Below are 19,679 nucleotides of genomic sequence, written 5' to 3'. Positions count from 1 at the left end.
AGATACAACCACATCACCCTGATCTTATCCACACTGCATTGTCTCCCAGTGAAACCACACATTAATTATAACATACTATTATTAACCTATAAAGCAATAAATGGTCTCGCACCACAGTATCTAAGCTACCTTTTGGTTTTCTATGATCCTCCACGCCTACTTAGATCAAAAGGTGCAGGCTATTTGACAGTACCTCGAATAGCAAAGGCTAAAGCAGGGGGGAAGAGCTTTCTCTTATAGAGCCCCACAGTTATGAAACAGTCTTCCAATTAGTGTTCGGGACTCAGACACAGTCTCAGTGTTTAAGTCTAGACTTAAAACGTATTTTTTTTTACTCAAGCTTACCATGACTAGATTTTCTATTACGCTAAGCACAGTCCTAAAAATCTCTTCTCTCCCTCTCTCTGTCTCCAGGCTCCCCATGTCCCTGCCTGTGCAGGATAAGTGGTACAGAAAATGGATGGATGAATGGATAACCTAGAGATAACAAATGAGTAATTGAGGAATCCAAGTTTAGTCATCATAACAGCTTTTTTGTGCATTTGTCTGTCGACTTCATCAGGAATGATGATGATGAATTTTTAGGGGATGGAAAATACAACATATTACTAAATATAAAACCTTTATTAAATAAATGCCATACAACTTATTTACATTAATTTTAAGAAAAAGTTATAACTGATGTCAGTGGTTCAGTCAGAGGATGAGATTTAGGAACTGTCTTGATTCAGATGTTCACATATGATCTTCTCTGGCTGTTCACAGACCATGACAAGACTTTCAGGATTTTAACATTTTCACGCCCACAGACGACCAGAACGGGTCCTAGTTAGAGGTCCAGATACTGAATCTGCATCGAAGGTCTCAAACATACAGGTTAGTGTCTGGACCAACCCACGTGACACAGACGTCACGTATGGGTGTCCCCGAAAGACGTTACTGCTCTGAACGTCTTCCAGACAGTTTCGGACTAGTGTGTGTGTGTGTGTGTGTGTGTGAGAGAGAGAGAGAGAGAGAGAGAGATTCAGAATCCATAATCTCATATAACTATTTGACCGTTTCCCATTTTTCTCAACTCATTATGAAATATTTCATCACATTCGTCAGCAGGAGCCTGTTATCATTTGTCTATTCTTAGGTCACTATTAATATCAGACATCGCACGTGCTCCAGCATGGTCCCCACCTTTATGGGCTCCACCTCAAATTACTTCCTCCTTTGTCCCATAGTGCACTGCATAGAGTGTAAAATCGATTATTTCGTAGCCTACGTAGCGCGCTTTATATAGGTAGCGATGTGTTTGGGATTGAGCCACGGACGGCTGAGCAGAGCGCTACCGCGCATGCGCAGTGCTCGCTACCGCAGCCAGGGGGCGTGAACATGGCGTCCTGAGCAGGACCACACAGCCGGAGACCGCATCGTTTCACTGGGCTTTCAGAGCGAGCAAGACAGAGGGAGAAGCAACGTGAGAGGAGGACCTTTTCAACAAACGCAGAGAAAGTACGCTTTTGGTGCTCGTATGCGTCGCAGGAAAGGATAGACGGGATTAAACAGCAGCGGTGTCATTTGCTTAGCGGTTTCTGTTGTTGTTGTTTTATTATTTTTTTTTCCGCTAATCCAATTTTCATGCGGTTGCAAAAAGCCAGTCGGTGACGCGAAACAGGTGAGAGCCGAGGCGGCCGCTCCTTATTTTCGGGATTTGGGCTGGAAATGGCGAGCGAGAAGCCGCTTACGGCGCCGCTGGCGGAGCGAGAAGCCACGGGCGGCGGGGACGCGATGGTGTCTGGCTCGGGCTCCGTTGTGCTGCCGGCTGGCGTCATCAACCCCGCGGTTCCGATCCGCAACATCCGCATGAAGTTCGCTGTGCTGATCGGTCTCATCCAGGTCGGCGAGGTCAGCAACCGGGACATCGTCGAGACCGTGCTGAATCTGGTGAGTGGAGGAGAAAGCTTCATCATCTGCCCACAATGGCTCTCATCTTCCCCCATCCCCATCTGTGTGTTATTCCCCGCGCTCTGGCCTCGCACTGCCTCGCACTGCCTCTGCTGCTGCTGCTGCTGCTGCGAGATGATGTCATTTAGAGCATCTAAATCAGGTGCAGCAAAGATCTCAACTCAAACCCCTGTCCAAAAGCTCCATATTATCATAATGTATTCCCTAGAGGAATTGCTCAGGGCCTCAGTGCCTTTTGTTGACAGCACGATCGCATCAAGATAGCAGCCACTATTATTATTATTATTATTATTATTATTATTATTAGTGGATAGAGAAGACCAAAACCACAGCACTGTAATTGGATCAGGTCGCTCATTTCATTTCCAGTCTGTGATAAGGTGTGTGTGTGCGTGTGTGCGCGCGCTGCGTTTAGACACTGCTATTCAGACACAGATCGGGTAGCGTTATCCTCTGGCTGGTACAATGACTTGCCAAATATCCTCCTGTCTGCGCGTGCTTTTGTTTCTCCTCTCAGTGCTGAAACAGTACACAGGCCCACAGCACATCCGGTGGTGTGTGCAGAACTGTTCTATGTTTATGGATGGGGAAAAAAAGAAAGTACTTGATGAGCTGGTGCGATATTATTAGGGCAGTAGGGACGAATTCATTAATATTCAGGAGGCGTGAAGGCGGCTGCTGTCGTGCTGATTTCTTTTCACACAGGGATATCTGGCACATGTTCCACCCTGATCTTTAAAACTACTGAATGGTTAGAGAAAGCAGTCGGAGCTTGTAAGGCTGGATAGTAAGAGTTTGGCCACACAGCAGGGTTTAAAGCAGGGTTTGTGTGAGCACTTGTTATGAAACAGCCTATGTGTTATGAATGCGTGAGCATGTGGGTTCTGCGTAGCTCATACAACTCCATGAGGGAAACTACACGATGAGGCCTTAACCAGGTCTGTTGTGTTAGAGAGGAAGTGTCTTGTGTTAAACCCCACAGTCACGTGCAGAAATAAGGGTAAGTCGGGCTTTAATTGATGAGATCACGCGTTTGATCGCCTACGAAAGAGTCGGGATCGGGTAGATCTGATAAATATGGCCTGAGTAATTCTCTATTGTAGATGCTGCAGCGCTCTCAGTGCGCATGAATCCACCAGGACAGCATGTGGAAGCAGGTGGAGGAGGAGGAGGAAGAAGGAGGAGGGGGTTGCTGCAGTGGCGTCGCGCTCGGAAACCTGGACTGAGCGGATGGGGCTGTGGAGGACAGATCAGGGGAGGAGGAAGAGAAGGATGGGGATGATTGGGAGTACTGATGCGTATCGCGGGGCTTTAAGAAAGAGTTGGAGAAACGTCAGGAAGGCAGGAGTGAGTGCATGTAGGTGGGCTAGACCTCATGCATTATGCAGCCTCAGCTGAAACCGCAGATTGTAATCCATCGATTGATCCGAACTGCCATTTCCAGGAGCAGATGCGGCGATCGGTTAATTAATAGGCTTCTCCGCAGAGGCTTAACCACAGGAGCACGTACCATTCAGCAAAAGTAGACACACAGAACAAGTGATTGCACTGTAGATTAGATTTATTAAAGCTTGGATTGTAGCTTGAATTCACACACAGTCATGTGAGTCTGTATCAACACGCAGCAGCTTTGGTCAGTTCTAGGCTTTTCTGAGAGTGAGACCTACTTTGTGTGCCACATTGTGCTCCATTTATGTCCTCAGGCCCATGGGAGGCTGAATGCACATGTTGTTTCAGGACACATGTTGTCCGGCTGTGAAACACAGAACTCAAGTAATGCCCTCAACCGCAGCATGGGGATGTTAATCCTTCCTTCGCTCATAGACAAATGACTCACCTTGAGGTGAGGGATGATCTTATTAAGAGGAAGGTGTAGAAGAACATACATTGTGAGTCCATGTGATTCGGTTTAAATACCAGTAGTTTTGAGTCTCTTTTGAGATTGAGGTTTTTGGTCCCATTATGTTATGAAATAAAATCTTGTATTTTCCTGAAATCTACTTCTTGTCGTAAGTACTGTTCAGCCAGGAAGAGATTTCGGGACATATGATGTCTGTTAAGTAATGTTGCTGGAGGATGTCTGTAATAATTCTGAAAGATATGATAACGGGATGAGCAATCTGTGTATAAATCACAGAGATGGGAATGTCATGCACAATGTATGTAAATTCCATGCAGACTACATCATTTTAAAACAAGCTGATCGTTTTGACCTGTATTATAAGCGCTTGTTGTAGGGTGCATGACTGCACAAGTTTCCACTTGTCATTAGTCGGTCACATGACCATAACATGTATGTAGGTTACATGTACCAGGAACTCAATGAGTTTAAAAAAATAAAAACAATTGTGTATATTTTATTGTACTTTTCATAAAAATAGGAAAGAGCTCTTCCTGGCATGTGTTTATACTGAAGAAAAAAATGCAAACCCTCTTTTTCCACAGGATATAATGGAATCTTTACCAACATGTCAATTTGCTTGGTGTATATATTACCTGGGGATATTGTATAGAAGGTAAACTCCGGCTTTCCAGATACGTGCATGTGCAGTCTGGAAAAAAATGACTGAAATGACGGATTTGCATGGGACTAAAATCCCAGAGACACACTGGAAATAATTACCCTACCCTAATAAAAACTCCAATCCGAGCAAGGCGATAGTCTCATTTCTGGATTTCTGTGTAGGTCTTGTGAGCTCTGGCCTGGTGCTGTATGGGTAACCCCCAGTGGAGCTGACATAGTTGCTATTGTAATCTTGGCAGAAGCAGCAGCGTCCTACTGTTCAGACTCGGAGCAACTCAGCCTGAAAACTTTAATGTTTATTCTTAAATATGTTGCACATTGTGCCTACAACACTGTTTACTAGGTGAAGGTCAATTCATTATTTGGACACACAAATGAATGTAGTAGTTAAAAGGACATTTTGCATTTATGACCGTTGCTGTGTAAAAAAATGAAAAATGTTCTGCTGAGATTGTAAAAATGCCTCCTGGTTATAAGATATTATTCACATTAGCATTTCACTATGCTGACTAACAGGCATCCTGCTGATGGATGGATTGATAGTGTGTATTTAAGGTAGAACTAAATTAGGTTTGTGTATATACTGTATATATGCCCATATATATGTATGTGTGTGTGTGTGAGTATATGTGTGTGTGTGTGTGTGTATATATATATATATATATAAACATACATACGTACATATATACATATATATGTGTGTGTATGTATGTATATAAATATGTATGTATATGTGCGTATATGTGTGTGCATGTATGTATGTTAGGGCTGCAACTAACGATTATTTTCATAATCGATTAGTTGGCCGATTATTTTTTCGATTAATCGGATGGGGCGGGGCAAACTTTCCGTATCCTTTATTTTGTTTATTTAAAATAAAATCCACAAACTGAGTGTTACAAATATAAACTTCAGATTAAAACTTTACACAACTGTTTGTCCAAAACAGAAAATAACCCCCCACACACACACCAGAATATATATTATTCGTTCAGGACAGTAGTTTAATTCGTTGCTTTTTATGCATCCATAAAAAATAATGAGTAAATACTATAAAATAATTAACATTTTATAGTATTTATGGATTATTTTTTATGGATGCACAAAAAGCACAGAATTAAACTACTGTCCTGAATGAATAATAAAAACTCACTTTTACTGCACCTTGTGGTTTACTCTCTGTCTTTAGACATATTATTTTACTTGTGTTTACTTTTGATCATAGTGTTTTAATTAAATATTACATATCTTACTCGTGCTCGCACTCTGTATCAGCGCATCTACACCCCGGCCTCGTTACTAACACACCACTTCTGTTATAATAAACGACAGAATTTACACTGCAAGCACGCAAATACGCCATATAATGACAATAAACTGGAATTAAACTAAACCTTTTAAGCAACTTGCACCAGTTTCCCCTGCCCCTTACACACAGTGGAGCATTTTGAATATTAATATAGCTTTGTGTTCGTACAGCACTGTTTGATCTTCGTGTTTAATATAAAATGCCCCCTGCCTTAGAGGAGTTTCTTCCTCAGTCACGTGACGATTTCGGCTCCGTCTGATGGAGACTGAGGTCATGTTGGGAATAAAAGGTAACACTGACAGAAACAGTAAACTGAAGAAAGTCATTGTCGGTGACTCTGGGTGTCTGCGAATGCTAGCATGCGTATGAAGCAGTGGCCACAGCAGATGTTCTGTTTCACTGCAAAGAAATCAGCAGAATGGTTGTGAATATTATAGGAGCTTATGTTAGAACCTGTAATTGTGTCTCTGTGGAAAATTGGCTGCATTAGATTCATAGACTTCATAAACCCAAACATGATTAAGCACCTTGTATTTGGGACCATGTACTGTAACACAGAATTAGTCCTCACAGAAATCTATTTGTTTAGCCGATAAGGGCAGCTTACAGCCATGTGGCTTTAGACATTTTACTGCACTTGATAAAGCAGTAATTCCTTGAGACTGCAGCAAATCGAAACGCCATTGATGTTCCACTAAATGGGTGACCTCTCTTATTTTTCATGTGCCCAACAACGAAATTAACATGACTAATAGTGTAAGAAACACTCGCCATGTGCAAGCAAAGTGTTACAAAATATTAAACAAGCGGTGTGTTTTTGTAGCCATTCCCAACTCCTTTCTTTGCTCTCTCTCTCTTTCTTCTCTCTCACTCTCTCACTCACTCACTCACACAAACACACACACACACTCAGAGAGCTACTGTAGGCTTGAGGTTTAAGTCTCCTGCCATTACCAGAGCATCATTGTTGCCATGGAAATGGAGCCATGGGACCTCAGCACTCACTTCCCACCTTACCAACTGTTGTGAGCTGTTTTTTTTTTTTTTTTTCCAGCCGTATCAGCACATCCAGCTGTGACTTAATCCACGGAATAATCTTTTTTTTTTCTTTTCATTGCTCACCATCATTTTAATGATGCACATAACAAAGGAGAAAGCAATGAAACTAATATATTTTTTGCCAAATAATGCTTGAATTGTGCTTTAAAGCACACGGCTGTGTGGTTCGCCAATACACCAGGGACACCTCAAGTCCATCTTTCCTCTTCTCTCGCTCTCTCTCTCTCTCTCTCTCTCTCTCTCTCTCTCTCTCTCTCTCTCTCTATCTCTCTCTCTCTCTCGTGACTCAGTCGATGTGATGGTCTCTCCATGATAACGCCTCATTAGTTCCATCCCTGCTTTGCAAAATCACCAAGGTCAGGAGTAGAAGCTCGACATCACACAGTCAGCACAAACCATCCTCGGACAGCAGGCAAATGCAGGACCAAGGCAGTACTACAATGTGTAGAACAGAACAGAGCAAGCCAACACAGCCTAGGACAGCTAATCAGCAGCACATTCTGCCAGTCATCACTCAGCCTTCATCTTTAACAAATCATCAACACTATCTCTGTGCCATACAGTAGTGCAGCATGCTACAGCTCAGGACATGTGATGTGTACAGGACTAAACTATGACAACAAATGACAAGACTCCAATAGCATGTATCTTGCTTACAGTAGCGTCATGCTATTCTTGCTGGCTGACAGTTTAATTGAAACGGAATCTTGCCAGGCATCAGACACTGTCATACTCTGTCATGTGACTTTTGCTTAGGGGCAATTACTTATTAGTCTAGATAAACATAACTATGCATTTTTTTCTGCGAATATTTATTTGGTTTTAAGTTTCAACATTATATTTATCACTGCTTTGCAATGGTGAGGATCATTGAGAAGTAATATCCACAGTAGGAAAAGAGGAGTTAATTAAGGGTTTACTCGCACAAATCTATAAAATACAGAAATAAGCCATAAATGAAATCAACACAAGCATGGCTAAGTGAACAGCAACATTTTATGGTGTATATGACTGAGATGTGTGACAGTAAAGTGACAATCTTCAAGAATTCTTTCCTGCGTGTCATTAATTTCTTTAGGGTATATTTATCAAATCAGAATTTGTGTAGTTTGTCAACTATACATTGATAGAATACGCTTCTAATTTTGGCCAGAGAAGAATTTTTTTTCTTTAGTCAACTGTTTCAGGAAAAGTAAGACACTTCGTGTGTCCATGCAGCAATATTCAGTCCCTGCAGGATTTTGCGATCGCAGAAATGAACTCAAAATCAAGAAAACTCTGCAGTATTCACTGGAGCCTTAAATTTTTCGAAATGACTGCAGATTTTCTGCAGATTTGGGCCAAGACGCATCGTGATGTCATCACAACACGCGCTCAGCTAAAGCCACCTTCAAATCACATGAGTATAGCTAAAAGTTCTCGTTTACCAACAGACATCACTGTGATTAGACCATGCAAAGCAATTTCGGCAATTTTAACAATTCAAGTAGTTTTCCTAAAGAATATGCACAAAAAACTCTGCATAGCAGGGACATGCAGAGAGTTCAACAGGCGCAGAGGCTCAAATGTAAAAATAGGGCTATATCACCAAAGAGCTCATTTTACTACTATACTACTTTAATGACTTTACTACTTTATCACCCTGGTAGACATTATAAACAGACTGTGTGTGGTCACAATAATGAGTATGAGAATGACACTACTAGTATAACCTAATGGTATTTTATTTTTACATTTAGAGAAATAGTAGTAGTTAAAGTTTTTCACATTCTGTATTGCCTTCTTTTTCATCAATCTGTGTATCTGGTGCTTCCTTTTCATCTTCTTGTCCCCGATCAGATTCCACCTCTTCTAGCTCTCCCTGCACCTCAACATGCATCTCTGTTCTCATACATCTCCCTCTTTTTCTCCATATTCCACCTCCTCTTTTTCACTCTCCTCAACATGCATATCTGACTTGTCATTTTTGCCTTCTAAATTTCATTTTAAAAAGATCAACTAAGATTTTAATGATCTTATATCACAATTTTTTCATATCACTTAGGCTACAGGACTATATTTACCATATTACTTAACAAGGGGCAAGTTACTATATGTATATAGTATAACTATATATATCGGTGTATGGCCGAACAGAACACTGGCTATCACAGCAAGCCTAACTCTTTGTAAACATATGATGCCTTTTTTTCTGTTTCATATTGGCTCACTATTTTCACCCATGTTGATAAGGAAGCTGTCCGTTTCGCTGCTTCCTTCAGGTTTTTTGTTTGGCATCGTGCATTTACTGACTATATAACATACATATAATATAACAAGGTTACTTGAATGTCTGGAAATGTAAGAAACTTGAGTAGCTAGTACTTACCATCACACTTCCTCTCAATCAATTTGAAATCTAACGGAGATAAGCATATAAAATTCTGCTAATATTAGAAAAGGTTAGTAGAAGAGCTAGTGGTTTCAGCATACCTGTCTGCATGTTGAAGCAAGACGCATCGCGATCGAGTCATGACAACGAGACTATCTGACTGCAGACTCGAGTCGGACAAATAAATAGGAAAATTCTCAGACTTTCTTATGATTAATTTGCTATGGTTTTGTGCATGCTGTCATGTTGAATTCAAATGCTTTTTACATAATATAATTGTTTATTAATTAATGTTGAGAGGGGCACGTTTAAATAATTTAGAAAAGGGGCAGGGGCTCGAGCCCCCAGAGCCCCTTCCTTCTGCATGTCCCTGCTGCACAAACACAATTATGGCTGTCAATCATATGAATAAAGAGAGTGAATAGAATTCAGAAGACGTGATCAAAGTTAGTAAGGAATAAAACACGACCAGGTGTGCTGTTAGAGGAAGATACTCCTATATAGGGTGGTGTGATGTGGTGCAACTTGACATGGAGGCTGCTACAATGGCATAGTTTTTATTGTCTTTTTACAGCATGCCACGAAATGTTTTATTCCTCTTATACCACAGCGATTTCCCAACAGTTACATGGCATATATTGTATCTTCTTCTAGTCATGTTTAATATTGTAGAATGTCTGCAAATCAAGTTAGTTCCTGTTATTACTTACTTTCTAATTTCTTCCTTTTGAAGTTAATAAAACATGCAACTTGTTACAGCTTTACCTTTGCCTGTTACAGAGTTGACACCGGAGTCTCCTTTCAAAAATGGTAAATAAACGTCTCCTCACAGAAATCTCAAAGCTGCATTAGTTTAAAGATTAGCCTTTTTTTCAAGATTAGAACTGTGTCTGAAATCTTGGTCTCAGTCAGTACGTTTACATGGACAACAATAATCCAATATTAACCCGATTAAGTCAATACTCTGATTAAGAAACTACCATGTAAACAGCGATTATTGATGACCTTAATCCAATTAAGGTCATACTCGAAGTAAACACAAATCGAATTAAGACAGGTGGAGTACTCCTGTTTTAGTCGCATTATCAACATGTATTACAGACATGTACACACCTTAATCACACTATTAACGTTGTGTGGGAGTTTTCACCACATTTTGCGACAGGACACGATCACACCCGGCAGTGTTCAACCGTTTTACGGCAAACAAGAGAGCATGGCTGCGTCTGAAACCGCGTACTTGCCTACTATATAGTAGGTGAAATACATGTATATAGTAGGCGAAATACATTTATCTCGGCTACTATATAGTCGGTAAGTACACGGTTTGGGACGCAGCCCACAGCTTCAAGCAGTCATCTATTTGCACGTACAGCATGACAAATAATTAACCGCACTTGAAACTTTCGTAAAAATTTAAAATAAAAACACCCAAAACTGTATACGGTACCATAACGAAGATGAACTGTATGTTGATTACGTGAAATTCTGGAGGGACGTCGGACAGTGTGGCGCGGTGTTGTAATGACGTGTGACGTTAATCGATCTATGTTCTATAATATGTAAAACCTGAACATGAAAGGAGTATTCTAAAAACAACTCATGTAAACACCTTAATCACAATATTGTGTTACTCAGACTAAGGTCAATAATTAGATTACTGCTGTCCATGTAAACGTAGTCAGTGAAATCAATCACAGTTTTTTTTGTGATCGTTATGGCCAAAGATGCTTGATTTTGCTGCGTTTTTTTTTTTTCTTCTTCAGAATTTGAGAGTTTTTGGAGCTTTTTTTGTGGAAAGTTACTTGAATTGGCGAAATTGCAATTCCATGAAATTGTCTTTCACAGTGATGTTTGTGGGTAAATAGCTGTACTCTTGTTTGACACACATGAATTGAAGAGGACTTTGACTGAATGTGTGTTGTGATGTCACATGATGCTTCTTGGCCCAAATCTTTGAAATAAAATATCAAAGAAGGTAATGCGAAGCTTGCTTGATTTTACATTCATTTCTGTGATCGCAAAATCACTACATCCTGGAGGGATGGACTTTTACTAAGACCAGATATACTCGATCCTGATAGGTGAACATTTCATGTGTTTAATGGGTGTGGCTTCATTGTATTGTTTAGATCACAGCTATACCAAATTGAAAACCTAAAACAGAAGGGTTAAAGTAATGAGAAGTTTATATATAGCGATCAATTCAGTGTGGCCCTAAACAAACAGATAAGCTGGCAAATTGATTCATCACAAGCACCTAGATGTGTCAGTGGCTAATGCAAATGAGAACAAAGCCCAAGGGAACTTTGCTTCCAACTTATTAAGACAACTTTACACCAGAAATGACACGGCAGTCCACAACCACTCTGTGATGCTTTCCACTTGATATAGGTCACGACATGTGCATGTAAAGTACACTATATGCAGTGCTTTTCCTGCACTGCTTTAGTAAATCTAACATGCAAATAATCTGTACCAATTGTCAGATTTTTACAACCATGCATCACCACTGTACATGATCATAAAGTTTGTTAAGCTTTTAAAGCAGTGGCTCAGAGTGATTTCATTAAGCTGAGACATTTCATTATAGATGAGCCATTAAGAGACAGATTGTTGTGTCTTCCTTTATTATTGACCAGACACCTTCCTTCATTAGCTAGCGACAGGCAGATGATCCATGCTTCTGTGCTTCATCTTAGTCAGGAGGAAATGTCTTGAGCAAACGAAATATATTTTGCAATAAATCATTTATGAAATCATGGTCACTGGCGGCTTTTTTGACATATTTGTGTCTGTGTTGTTCTGCTTAAGGATTGTTCTATGGAAGCAGAGCAGATCAGACTTCAGAGGCTTTGCACTTCCAGGATAAATGATTGACAATACTACTGAGAAACTGATGGTTCCATTTCTTAGCTACTGATATCAAGTACTTGATGCTAGTTATTTAGCATCAAGTACTGTTGATCTACTGTTCATCTAGAGGATGAAAAGCGAGAGCTTCTAGATGACCTCATAGCCGAAACATCTCTATCTGGCAGGTTTCCATGTCTAGCTGTAAATTGATTAGAGATTACATTCCAGCTATTCTGGGACATATATTGTATATTTGTTCTTGCTTATATTTGTATTTGCTGGTAGTCATTCTTTACAGTTATTCTTTAGCATATCCAGAATATTAGTACACAAAACAGACTTTCTGATCATTTTGCAGATTGATTGAAAGGCTTTTAAATTCAAACACTATATAATACTCAAAAACTGTCTAGAATAGTACACATGTGATTACAGACAGAACTCTAGGTTGTTCATTCTGTTGCAGACATCACATCATATTGCGCTATAGCAGGGATGTCAAACTCCAGTTCACATCAGTATTTTTGTGAGACTTTGAATGTCCATAAGCTAAGGCTATTCAATTGCTATTATTATGTTTAAAGATATTTTTTTTCATTTAGTACTGTCCTTCAGACACTAAATAAGATCGTTGCATGTCTCCCATAAGACAAAATACTAACAATTTACACTGATCATCTGTTCAAAAGTTTACATCCCACTGGCTCTTAATGTATCGTGTTGCCTTCTTGAGCATCAGTGAATGTTTACACCTTTTGTAATAGTTGTGTACGAGTCCCTCAGTTGTCCTCAGTGTGAAAAGATGGATCTCAACATCATATAGCCGCTGTTGGAAAGGGGACAAATATACAGAAGATGCTGGAAAAGCAAAGAATGTGCAGGACCTGGAGGATTTTTCTGAAAAACAGTGGGCAGTTTAACTGCTCAGGACAACCAAGGGACTCATGAACAACTATCACAGAACATAAAAATAGTTGTGGATCATCCATGTAACGACACACAGTATTAAGATTCAAGGGTATGTAAACTTTTGAGCAGGGTAATGTTTATAAATTCAGCTATTGTCTTGATTTGTGGGCTATATGTAAACATCTGTTATGTGAAATAGCTTATTCAGGACAGTACTAAATAAAAAAAAAACATGGGATTTTTTTATGATCCCTCTTATTTTCTTAACAGTAAGATTTAGCAGATTCTGCAAGGGGTATGCAAACTTTTGGGCACAACTGTGTGTGTGTGTGTGTGTGTGTGTGTATATATATGTGTATATATATATATATATATATATATATATATATATATATATATATATATATATATATATATATATATATATATATATAAATTTGTTCTAATGATTAACACCAATAAGGACCTAAGAAGTATTGATTAAAATTGTAAAAATATATAGTCAATTAGACTAATACATTCACTAGTTGCTGCTGTGGATATGTTAACTGGTTGAGGTGGTGGAAAAAAAACCCCAGTGAAGCAGATGGTAAAGAAATACAGGCAGATGGTAGAATAGTGATATAGATGATCTTTATTTCACTTCAGATTAGTTCTATAATCAAATTGTGTAAGACTCCTGTTGGAAAGGTTTTTTTTTTCCCCTTTCGGGAAGATTTTCACTTTGATATCACTTTATGAAGCGTATTGCACTAATCAGTTTTTGCTTTAACTAATTGCCCCCTTAAACTTAAAATCTGGTTATGCCACCTTTAGCTGCAATAACTGCAACCAAACGCTTCTGATAACCGGAGATCAGCCTTTTACAGCGCTGTAGTGGAATTTTCATGCTGTTGAAAAAGTTCTATTTATGTGCTGATTTGAATGAACAGGGTTTGCAGTAATCAGGCCTGGTTGTGTCTAGTCCAGCTGAACCCCATTATGAATGCAGTTTCATAGATTTGGGGAATTAGTAACTACGGGGGGCAAATACATTTTCACAGCACTGTATTTTAGATTATTGTTGTAGAGAGACAGTGATGTTACTCACTGGACTGTGCAGTGTAAACTGGTCCATGAGCACATCATGCAGGGGTTTTCCATCTTATCTGTAAACTGCTGGTGTGGCTGCAGGTTTTCATTCCAATCAAACAGGAGTCATACCTAATAGTTTGTAGACTAGGTTCTGTTAAGAATAAGTTGAAACATACAGTATGTGGCCTCTACTTGGCTGGAATGAAACCCTGCAGCCAAGCTGGCTCTTTGTGGATATGACTAAAGAGCCCTCCTGATCTACAGTAGCATGTGGTGTATGATGTGGCTACAGATTCCTCAGTATGTAATATTTGGTGTGAAACAGACATAAAGAAAATCAAGTAGGAAAACAGGATAGCTTTTATAATAAATATCCTTTTTCTGTGATTTAGCACAGAGCCTCATTTTTTATTTTCACTGTTAATACACGATTGGCGCAGAACCAAATAGCTTTTCACACCTCAACGATACAGACCCACGTTCCACACATCCGTTATGTTAAACATCTCGGCTGTGGGTGTGGGCTGGACGGATACAGCTCAGTGTTGATTTATTCAAGGACATGTTTGAACATAAGTAGTTGTGGATGAAGATATGGGTTTATTTCATCTCTGTATGTTTTCAGGGTTTTTTTGAATGACTTCATTTTACTGCCTGATGCTAGATATAGACATCATGATGGCGATGCCTGTGCATCCTAGGAGAGTGTCCGGGCAGTATGACATGCCCGAATCAATCATTAACCTTCCTATTAACACATTGTCCTGTACTGTGTTATGGTTTGTATTGGTTCCTTAAAGTAATTTTTAGAGTGACTCTTTTGAACATAATTTGGTATCAATTTTAAACACAGTTCTTTTACTTTTATTTAACACGGTCACATATTTCTCTCGATTAAGAAAAGAAAGGAAGGAAGACACAAACCGTAAATGCCAGCATGTACAGTTGAAGGTCAGCAGTTATAACCTCTTCAGTTAAGATGAGGAGCTCCTGCAGCGTTCATAGTATTTGCCTCAAGGCAGCCTAATTCAAGTGCTGATCTCAGAACAGTTCTGCTGGGAATAAATATTAGAGACTTTATTATTTAGGTGAGAAAATGAATATAACTTTGCTTGATCATTGCCCTTAAGCTACATAAGTATGTTCAGGTAAATGGATAATAATCTGTATGATGTATACAGAAATGTGTTGGTTTTCTGTGTAAGGAGCAAACACTGGATCTTAGGGTTATAAAAATTGTGTACGACTAGCAAAAATGATTTTACTTTAGCTTGGAGTAGAAAAGGAAGAGCATTAAGTGGTGGTCTTTGACCATGAATAAAAAATAACCTGGCAAAAATAAGACAGTTTACTCATAATAGGAATGGGCAAGGGATTACAAAATAAAGCATGCGCTCTTAATTTTGCTTCACTGTTAATAGAAAACAAGAGGGTAAACCGTCATATCTTCATTCTGTAAAAAAAAAAAAAAATATGGAGGAACTGCTAATCATTACATTGTGGTCACATTGGACTTTCCTCACGATTTTCTTAATGTCACTTGATGTCTGAAAACAAAACCAAACAAACTAACCAAAAATTTGCTAGCTAGCTAATTAACAACTATGTTACATCTGAAAGCACTTTACATACTGAAATGAAAATCTGGGCTGAATGTTTAATCCAGGTCCAATAACTGCAGTTCTGTATATACTTGCACACAATATATTTTGTTCCAAGGATCGTTACTGTCCTCCACTCTGTCCCTTCCTACTGAGTTTCATGGACGTTAAGGTAATGTAGACACCATTATGGTGACCGTTTTATAACTAGATGAAGCAGTACATGGTTTATTTTCACTACTAATCAGATCAAGAATGGCTAGTTATAGAATATGGAGGGATTTCTTCCATGATAGATCATATCCATGAATGACTGTAGCTAGTTAGAGTGACGGTGGCTAGTTTGCTAACACTGTTGTGTTGTGTGGTGTTAGTCATGTCCTACTGTTTCAAGCTGACCTTTTGTGTTTTAAAATGAATCTGAGTGCCAGGTTGCCTAGTCATACCTATTGATTTTTCTTTTCACTTGTCATTAAATGGCCTCACAAACAGTCACATGTGTGAGTGATAGCTAGCAGGAAAGCTAAGGTCTATGGGACCATAGCATATTTGTCTTAGTAGTTGAAATTTGAATGCGATGATACAGTTTGCTTTGCGATCAAGCTGATCATATCTTTTAGTTAAGCGTGTATGAGCATAGTCAGTAGTGTTATTATTTGGCATGTAATTAATAAGGTAATCTTCAGTTCATTCTAGATAAGCATTATGAAATCACGTTCCTTTACCTCTGTATGGCCACAATGATGAGCTAGCTGTTAGATGATCTAGCTGATAATATTTAGTTAATTATACCCGAAATGGATTGTGCTTAGTCAACTTCTGTGTAGGTTAAGACCCAAATCCATAGCTCATTAGCACTTATTGGCCACATGACAATCCCCAAGAGCCTCACTGACTATCAGAAGGCAGGAATTCTCTGAAACCTACCATTTATGAACAGAAGGTCCGAGGACTTTACAGTCCAAATATATGTTTTCAACATGGCTTTTATCACAGTGGTTAAGTCTTGATGTTGATTCTACTGGATACAATTGGCCATCGTGCTGCATTTTGTCAGGGGCTCTTCATGTTTATCATTAACGGCAATCACACTGTGCCAAAGTAGATATGCTCCAAGCCTGAAAAGGTGTTAAATGGTAAGGCCAAGCATCAGGCTTCTCTTGATGTTCCTCAGTGGATCCTCATCTAAAAAGACTTCCTGCTGTCACTGGATGAGAGCCCAGACTCACTGAAGAAGTGTTGGATTATATTTTACTTTCATCATAAAAGATCACCTGTGTTTTTTGTGATATGACAGGATTTGTGTTTTTAACCAACATTCTTATCTGTCGATCAGACAAGAACCCCATTTAGTTTTTTTTTAAACAAACATCACATACCCCTTATCATGGCAGCACAGATTTATTTTTTGGATATAGTCCATGGATTCAAATATTAAGCACATTTGGCAAGTATTGAGTCACAAGTTTTTTTTTTATTCCTGCATGTTCCCACTCACAGAACTCAAAAGAGTTATATTTTGTATCATTTTAACAACTGGCTTTCTAGTTTAGCTAAAATTCATTACACACAAATACACCCTTTTATATACTTATATGTGTGTGTGTGTGTGTGTGTGTGTGTGTGTGTGTATACATATATATATATATATATATATATATACATATACATATATATATATATATATATATATATATATATATATATATATATATATATATATATATATATATATATATATATACATACACACACACATAATATCTGCAACAACTAATCGAGAAAATTGATAATAATTGATTATGAAAATCGTTGTCAACGAATCTCTATCGATTAGTTGGTCTGTGCGTGGCACAGGGGAGATTTACTCATTACGTTACTTCTGTTCCTAAAACACGTTTCGGAGAGTAAATACTAAAGTTGTGTCCCAAATTAAGTACTATACACTATGTACTGTGTACTGTCTAGTGTGTGGATTTTAGAAAGGCAATATCATCTCAAATATATCACTAGTGTTTTTTTACTAACCGGAAGTATAATCCGCTTCCTAGTTGACTGTGCATGATGTCATACGCAAGCTAGCATTAGCAGACACCCAGAGTCACCGATAATGACGTTCTTCAGTTTACTGTTTACTGTCAACATTACCTTTTATTCCCAACATGACCTCAGTCTCCATCAGACGGAGCCGAAATCGTCACGTGACTGACAAACAAAGTGCTCTACGGCAGGGGATCATTTTATATTAAACACCGCGGAGATCAAACAGTGATGCATGAGCACAAAGTTATGTTTATATCCAAAATGCTCTACTGTGTGTAAGGAGCAGGAGAAACTGGTGCAAGTTGCTTAAAAGGTTTAGTTTAATTTAAGTTTATTGTCATTATATGTTGTATTTGCACGCTTGCAGCGTAACTTCTGTTGCTTCTTATAACGGAAATGATCTATTAGTAAAGAGGCCACGTTACTCCTCAACGCACAATGTAGACGCGGTGATTCACAGTGGGAGCACAAGTAAGATCTGTAATGTCTAATTAAAACAAAATGATCAAAAGTAAACGCAAGTAAAATAATATGTCTAAAGGCCGCAAGTAAAAGAAACCACAAGGTGCAGTGAAAGTGAGTTTTTATGATTAATTTAGGACTGGAGTTTAATGCATAAACACTATAAAAGAATATATATATATATATATATATATATATATATATATATATATATATATATATATATATATATATATATATATATATAATATATATATATATTTATTTATTTTATTCATTTAGTTTAATTTATATTGTATATAAGTATTTATGCATTATTTATGGATGCACAAAAAGCACCAAATTAAACTACAGTCCTGAATGAATAATATATATTCTGGTGTGTGTGTGTTGGGTTCTTTTCTGTTTTGGACAAACAGTTGTGTAAAGTTTTAATCTGAAGTTTATATTTGTAATACTCAGTTTGTGGATTTTCTTTTAAATAAACAGCAAAAAAAAAAGGTACCGAAAGTTGCCCCGCCCCATCCGTTAAACAATTAAGCGGAAATAATAATAATGATAATAATAATCGGCCACTTATCGACTATGAAAATAATCATTAGTTGCAGCCCTATAAACATTTTTTCCTCATTCTGATGTTTGATGCGAACATTAACTAAAGCTCTTGACCTATATCTGCATGATTTTATGCATTGCATTGCTGCGAGATGATTGGATGACTGGATAATTGCACCAGTGATCAAGGGTAGAGCTGTTCCTATTAAAGTGGTTGGTGAATGTTTATTCTTAATGATAAAGGTTCAATCTCGAAAGCTGTGGATTTTTGCTTTGTCACAGCTGGAAAACCCTTAAGCGGGTTATGTGGAGCTGTTCAACAAAGAGTTTTCCTTATTAAAGTGGGTTTCAAGTAGCACTTTTCTGGAAGTTAACAAGCTTTCAAGCTTGAAGGATCCTTTTTCCAAGAGTGTCACTGACCATTATTAGTGATGTCCACCATCATCACATTACTTTAATTATAATAATAATAATAATAATAATAATAAAGTTCCCCAGAATCGGCTTGTGCAGATGTGACACGATGTATTTGAGGTTGATGTTATAGGGTGCTACATTGGATATCCTATTGAAGCTATTGATTTAGCTGCTGTATTTCTAGTCTGTATGAATCATTCAGGCTGTAATCTATAATTCAGAGCCATCTCCTCATGCTTTGCTCCCACTGATTGCTTCTCCCGTATAATCAGGGACAGATAAAAGCTCATTGCTTCAAGGTCAGAGCTGAGGCAGCCATGCAATACGCATCTCAGAGGGCCAGTGTGATTAGAACAGGTAAAACTAAATGAATGGTTGAGTCAGGAGGAAGTGAGTGATTCAGAGAATGAAGCATATAGTGAGAGGGGAGGGATTGTTGTTGGGAGAGAAATCCTGACATGCATTATGAAAGAGAGATCCTCAGAGAGCAGGAGACAGATATGGAGAGAGAGGGAATAGAAATGGAAAATTTCTTTGACAGAAAGG

The 19,679-nt window shown here is 38.5% G+C and overlaps 1 protein-coding gene across 4 annotated transcripts in view; it reads left to right on the top strand.

Annotated features, from left to right (window-relative positions):
* Positions 1 to 598: 598 nt before the first annotated feature.
* Positions 599 to 19,679, top strand: part of nbeaa (neurobeachin a) — a 186,892-nt gene continuing 167,811 nt past the window's right edge. For all 4 annotated transcript variants that reach the window (XM_053645334.1, XM_053645332.1, XM_053645333.1 and 1 more), the window contains exon 1: positions 599 to 1,932. In XM_053645334.1, the coding sequence (XP_053501309.1) occupies positions 1,711 to 1,932 (222 nt within the window). In that variant the 5' untranslated portion in view covers positions 599 to 1,710. The remainder of the gene's footprint in view (positions 1,933 to 19,679) is intronic.

This window comes from Ictalurus furcatus, chromosome 16 (assembly GCF_023375685.1).
Source record: "Ictalurus furcatus strain D&B chromosome 16, Billie_1.0, whole genome shotgun sequence".
NCBI lineage: Eukaryota > Metazoa > Chordata > Actinopteri > Siluriformes > Ictaluridae > Ictalurus > Ictalurus furcatus.
Note: the sequence above shows the minus strand (reverse complement) of the source record. Positions and strands in the feature narration are given on the sequence as shown.